At 29.2% G+C, this 7,003-nt stretch overlaps 2 protein-coding genes across 2 annotated transcripts in view; one reads left to right on the top strand and one right to left on the bottom strand.

Annotated features, from left to right (window-relative positions):
* LOC106466418 (multidrug resistance-associated protein 1-like) overlaps positions 1–1,699 on the top strand; it is a 157,213-nt gene extending 155,514 nt beyond the window's left edge. The window contains exon 31 of the mRNA XM_022394417.1: positions 591–1,699. Within this exon, the coding sequence (XP_022250125.1) occupies positions 591–702 (112 nt within the window). The 3' untranslated portion in view covers positions 703–1,699. The remainder of the gene's footprint in view (positions 1–590) is intronic.
* Positions 1,700–1,954: 255 nt separating this feature from the next.
* The window catches only part of LOC106466416 (glucosidase 2 subunit beta-like), a gene marked incomplete at its 5' end in the record, with an annotated part of 34,307 nt that continues 29,258 nt past the window's right edge, over positions 1,955–7,003 (bottom strand). Inside the window, 4 exons of the mRNA XM_013926704.2 lie at positions 1,955–2,566; positions 4,178–4,277; positions 4,558–4,722; positions 5,246–5,315. Of these exons, the coding sequence (XP_013782158.1) occupies positions 2,417–2,566; positions 4,178–4,277; positions 4,558–4,722; positions 5,246–5,315 (485 nt within the window). The remainder of the gene's footprint in view (positions 2,567–4,177; positions 4,278–4,557; positions 4,723–5,245; positions 5,316–7,003) is intronic.

The following is a 7,003-nucleotide window of genomic DNA, read 5'->3' as shown; positions in this document are numbered from 1 at the left end:
TACTTTTTTGTAGTAATGGTGCTAGTACATTAAATAATTTTTATTTGAAGAATGCAAATAAGAACATAGAATAATAACTTACACAAAGCAAACAATGTTGTATAACTATTATAATTTAACTGGCTTTATAACTAAGGCATAAGTGCCTTAAAATAATTCCCTTAGCTACTTTATCTGAAACTGGCAAAAAAACTAAAAGTTCCTAATGAGAACACCATAGCATTATATGACATGTGGTAAAACTGTCTTTCTGTTGGTTATAAATGGTGTAATAGAAAACATCTACGAGCCATTGGCAGTTTGTGGCAAGTGGGTCTCAATTTCTAGTTTATGTCCTTGTAAACAATGAATATTGAAGGCTATAAAAATTAGATTTTGTCTTAGTAATATCTATACCCTAATGAGTAATTTATGTTAACTACATTTTGATGCCTAGTTCATTCATGTACATTGATAATTGAGTAGTTTAACTTTTGAATGTAACTTTGAAAAAGATGGTCATGTGCCTTTGACCTACCCATAAGCAAAGAACTATTAATTAAGTATTATTATAAAAGAACTCTTCAGTAATAGTGTTATTATTTTCTCAGGGTGATAGTAATGGAACATGGACAAATAGCAGAAGAGGGAAATCCAACTATTTTATTGTCTTGTCCAACATCCTTATTCTATAGCATGGCCAAGGATGCTAATTTAGTGTGAAGAAAATTACGCTGAAAAATGCTTTTCTCTGTAAGGTTCATTAATTGCTGTATGAAAAAAAAAACAATTTGCTTGAAAACAAAATTTTTTGTTTTACAAGATTCAAAGTATTAATGCTGAGCTGACATCAAAATCTCTTACAAAATTTTATTTTCATAATATCAAGTTAGTTAAATATGAAATTATGTAACACATTATATATATCAGTTTTAAATTATTTCTGTAGTTTTGGTTACCATTTATGGAAATAACTTCTTCATGTGAGAGAAAATGGTAAAATACACTTTTTAGTATTACAGTTATTAACCGAGATTGAAAATGATACTTCAAGTCTTTTAAAACCTATAAAAAAACCTTTATTTTTGAAGTTAAAACCTATATTCTTAACCAAAAACACTGATGCTAAGATTTTAATACTGTAGTTATGATATTACCACAATTCTCCAATACAGATCCATGAAAATATAACAATTTTACAGCATTTATGAAGTGGGTAGATAATTCTGACTTCATTATCAGAACTTCTGTGGTAAAAATCACACAAAGTAATGAATGTATCAATGAAAAATTTGCAGATGGGTATAGAAAATCACATTTATTATTATTCAAGTATAAGTTATTTATATATATGTAGCCCAATATTTAAAAGAAAAAGGGAACGTTTGAAAAAAATAAACTATTTTGTGCAGTGGCCCACAGAAGGATATGTTAATTACTGTCAGAAATAATAGTGTATTTCTATAAGTTCTAAAGTTAACTAAAATGTAATATATTTTACCACTTTTTCAGACACTGTAAAACCATTTATTGACAGCACATAGTGGAATGTATTACAGATAAAATTAAAAGCCTTAATCAATATAAAAAGGTACCAAACATATCATTTCAATAAATCAAACAGCTTAAAGTATTTTTACTCAATAGCAACAAGCCAACATAATTTTTCATAAATGAATCAGTGCAAGTTTGAAATTTAAATTAGGTGATAAACAAAAATGCATTACAATGCATATATGTTCTAAGTGAAGGCACATAAAGTTTATATTATAACTTTTTCTTTGATTTTGTGTATGTGTTCAGCCATGAAGGTATGTAATTTCAGATTTTATGATATGTATAAAGTAATATCTAAATAAGTAGAAACTACTATGTATCAAAAACCAGAAAATCTAAAATTTTAATTTATAACCAAACAGAACACATATGGACATTTATTTTAAGATAAATTTGTTCTATTAGAACAGAAAAAAATTTCTCAAAACTATTTTAGGTATAAAGAACAACTAGTGTATGAAAACAATCTTTTTTCCTTCTAATTAAGATTTCTGACTCATTGTGATAATACAAATGTACAAAATGTTTCCATAATAAAAGTAATGCACAAACATTTGCTTCTGTTTTTTTAGAGTTTAATAATAACTCCAGATTTTTTTCATTTATTTATATCCACACTTTGTATTTAGTGTCATGGTTCTCTGTCAATCATAATTAACCAATTCCAACTGATGAATGAACATGGGTAATTCTTTCCTTCCTTGCAAAAACGGATTTGTATGTGCTATTTAAGCAGCTTGAAGATCATTACATGGTATAGATCTTTTTTTTGTAAACCTGTTGCACTGAAAAAGATTTATTCCCAGTGCAGTATAATGACTGAATTTTGGCAATCGTTGATGTTTCTTTAAAGATCTGTGAAGATAAAGACAGATATGAGTTATAGTTCTGTATGTACATGTTCTGTGTCATCCATCTGGTTAGGAGGAGTAAAACACACTGCAGGTGTAGTAAATTCAAACAGGTACTCACACCGGCTTGGCTCAGAAGCAGCAGATAATATGTTCTCAACTCCACAATGTAGATTTACCTATATAACCAAAAATAAAAACCAATGTGACATTTTGTTTAATTTTACAGTAACAAGTTGTACGGAAAGTTCAGTTACTTTTATTTAAAAAAAAATTAATATGCAAATCAATAAGTCGTCTGACAACCACAGCCAACATAGTCATAGATGAACTGTACATACCAGAACTACATTTTGATTGTGCAGGATTTCATAGGTAGCGAGATTCTATCAAAAATTCTGACACAAAATACTCATATCCTCAGATTGGGGATTTAGAATTTCCCTGATTCAGATATGCCTTATCATAAAAAAATAAGAGGATATGGATCAACTTTGGACACAGGACCATTTTAGAAAAAGACTGCAACAAGATGTACCCTACCACATAGCAACCAAAGTATTTCATCTTATAACAAATGAGAATCTACAAACACAAAGTTTAGTGGCACAAGCCATCCATGTATCCCAAGTAACAGTATGCATGACATCCCCAGAAATAGGAAGACCAACTGTAGAAAACTGTATGATTGATACCTAGTCGGAGAAGGATGATAGTAAATAGTGGTACTTAATGATGTGTATGTGTACCTTGATAACAGTAACAAGTTTACCAGTGAAAGGGAGAACAATTTTCCAAAAGAGGTACAAGGCATGTCTCAAAGCCTTTTTGAATGGATTCATGATCATTGCTGGATATAACACCAGAAGAAAGTCAAAGATCAAGAGAGTGAACTCTGCTTACTGTCACACTAATATTCTAGATCCTTTATGCCACACAGAATTACCAGCTTTTTTACAGAAAAAAAAAAGCCAATAGTGTAAGTGTTTACTAAAATAAGACTTCCTGTCATATCTTCCACTCAACCATTACATGCCATAAGCAACTGGAGAATGAAATGGGTATTTGTGTTATTCCATACAAACAAATACTAGTCAAATTGCCCCAATGCAGCAGTGCCTATGGATTTTTGTGTGATCACTCTGTTAAAACAGGTGCTGGGAAACAGTTGTCTATATATTCTAAATAAATTATGAGAAGCTTGCAGAGAGGAGTTGTGTTTTGGGCATGAGAGCCTTTTGTAATGAAAATAACAGAAACTATAAAGTTCCAGACTATTATCAACATACATGGTCATCAGATTGAGCATGGCTTCACAAGGCAATACGGATGTAACGAAGTAGTGAGGATCCAAAATCAGTTTAATATAATATACTCAACCCTACATTTTACTTACAAAATGTCAACGGAAGGTTCCACTTTAACATGAAAAATAGGTTGTTTAGTACCCATCAGGGAATGAATATGAAGCCCGAATAATATTGATCTTGTGATTTCAAATTATAACTGATAAAACTTGAACAAAGTAGACCTGTTCTAAGTATTAAAAAAAATATCTGCATCAAACATAATTTTCATTAGTTTTGTTGGACCTAAAAACGTTTTTTGCCAGCTTAAATATTTTATACCATAACAACTATAAAAATTTTCAGAAATAATATATAGAATATTCCTTATATCTGAACTTAATACAAAGTTCCTTTAAGCAAAAGAAAAATACATATTGCAATATTAAGGGTGTTTTTTCATACATATACTAGTACCAAAAAGTAAATCATATGTAAATTTACCACAACTGAGCGAGCTGGGCCATTCCAACAAGTCACACCTCCTTCAAATTTCATCCTGGAATATTTGTTCTCTTCAGGTCCTATCCATCGGCCCCAATAGCTATAGCAGTTTACAAAATAAAATAAAAGCCATTTCCAGGTTAGAATTGGTTGGAAAATAAACCAAGCCACAGTCTTGATCTTTTTTCAACTTAAATTTTAAATTACTAGTGTACAAAGTAGCTATTTTAAATCTTACATTATAATCTACTATCTCAGACTTTGATGATGTATGAAGTAACTACACTAGAATTCTAATATAGGCTAATTTTTGAACCAACTGCTTTTAATTCAGATATAAATTAACTATGACTGACATCTCTTTCTTGAACTTAACTTACCCTAAGCTAGTATCTGAACCACCAGCTTTGGGTCTTTGAGAAGTTCGATCAAAAGGACACAAAGCGTAAATATATTCTCGATCCGTGAATTCGAAACATTGACCTTTTAAGGTAGCAAATTCTTCTTCTGGACCAAAGTCCACTTCCAGAACTTGCTCGATATTTCTAGGGAAAAAATAAAATCATCATTTAGAAATTCAGCATCATAATATTTAAATAACACTAACAAGAGTAGATCAAAACAAAGAGAAACCTTTATTTCATGAAGTAAGACAAATACACACATATTTCATATTTTTTGTAGCAATGACCATTTTGTAATCTATAATTACATTAAGTACAGTTATTGATTTTCACCACTTACAATTCTAACAATGCAGTAGTTAAATTATTCACCTTGAGTATCCTGTTTTTAGTGACCACTGATAACTGTTCTTATTCCCCATTTAAACTAGATTAGATAGAAAAAATTACTCTATATAAATATGTTTCAACATTGCCTTTTACAATTTTTAGAATTATGATAAAGAACTAAATTTATGAACATTTTATCTTTCTGTTCATTTTGAATTTAGATACAGATGAAAATAGAATTTAACTTTAGCCTCAATAAAAAAAAATATCATTAAACAATTAACATAATGTCAAATTAATACCAAAAGTTTAACCTTTCAAGATTTAATCTTACCCAATTTCATCACTTATCCGTCTATGTTCATGTTCTGCTTTAGAAAATTCTTCCCTTGCTTGATTAGCAGCTACAGAAAAAATATTAAAAAAGTTCTATTGTTAACTATTACTTTCAAAAATTTTAGTTACATTCTTAAACACAAGGAAATGTATGTAAACAAAGTTATTAGTCCACATACACTATTTTAATAAATAAACTGAAACATTTTGTATGACAAATAACTGAATGCCTGTTAACTATCAGCTTTACTATTTTTAAAACAAAAAATGGCAAAAATATTTACTAACAAATTATTATTATGAGAACAAAATTTTCTAACTGTGAAAACTGAGATGAGGAATCCAAACTAATTAAATCTAAAAATGAGAATGATAATTTAATAATTATGAAAGCAAACAAAGGTAATATGACTGTTGTACTTGAAAAACAAGATAATAATGGTAAATCAATAACTTCCTTGAATCTAACAGTTTCACATTCCTAAATAAGGATGCCACCAAAAACTTTAACAATGATATCAAGTCTATTCTGAAGAAGAACAAAACCATATGTAATGATAATTAAGACATGTTGTTGAGTGTTATGAACCTGCCACATCTGTATGTACTTCCTAAACTACACAAAATGAATATCTCTATCACATCGTTTTTTTACCTTTACTAATATTCCCAATTGCTAATTAGCACAGAAAGCATACAATATTTTCAAGATTATAATCAGTTTCAAACCTAAGTACAGTAGCAAAAAAAGTTCCCTGGAGCTTTTATAAATAATCAAAACTATAGATACCAAATAATGCCAAAATTTTGTTTAGCATATGTAGTCTTTTTTACTAGTGTACCTGTTAAAGAATGTAAACAAATTATATGATTTATTGGGTAAAGAAAACAAAAATCCTATAATAGCCTAGGATTTCGAAACAATAATAACCACTTACTTAGATCAGAATTACTTCAAATTTAATGACCAATTATATAAACAGAACCATGGTCAGAGAGACAGGATAATCCTTAGAAACATGAGTTAAAAACATTTTTTCAGCTAGAAATTGGGGAAAATAGACTCATGTTTTACATCACATTTTATGGAAAGGAAAAAACTAACTTAATCCTCCCAAAACTGCAAAATTTTACATATAAAAAAGGTAAATACTATACAGTCTTAAAACCCTAGAAACAGATGGAAGCTTAAAAACAAATTCAGACAAAGTTCTCAATGACTAGGTCAACTTGAACTCCTCCCTACTACCTTAAGTTGTATGTCAAGGTTCCAAACCATTTTTTTTTGTTTGTTTAAAGCATTTTTACCTGTTTGCAAGCTTTTTTTCAATTTGTATCTGCTAATGCCCTTATGGGTAAAAATTATGTTTGTTATAAATAAAGTATTGGTTAAACTGCAATTGTCTTTTTCCTCAATTCTGTAACTATTAATAACATTTTGCATGTTTAACTAGATCACTCCAAGTGGCTGTTTTAATGAATGTTTGAATATTTTGTTTTTAAGTTTTACTCATATTAATGGAAAAAATGGAGTTACTATTATCTTTCTAGTTGTTATCTTACATCTGGTGTTTAATGTTCTACTATGGTTAAAGTAATAGGGTAACACAAGTTAGTTTCACTTTCAAACTTTCTAATGAAACTAGTAAAGATGCAACAAATAGACTGAATGATTTTCATAAAATTCAGTATACTTCAACAACTATACGAATTTAGATCTTTAAGTGTCGACTGAAGGTTAGAGATCATTATGAAA

This window comes from Limulus polyphemus, unplaced genomic scaffold, assembly GCF_000517525.1.
Source record: "Limulus polyphemus unplaced genomic scaffold, Limulus_polyphemus-2.1.2 Scaffold2252, whole genome shotgun sequence".
In the NCBI taxonomy this organism is placed as follows: Eukaryota; Metazoa; Arthropoda; class Merostomata; order Xiphosura; family Limulidae; genus Limulus; species Limulus polyphemus.
Note: the sequence above shows the minus strand (reverse complement) of the source record. Positions and strands in the feature narration are given on the sequence as shown.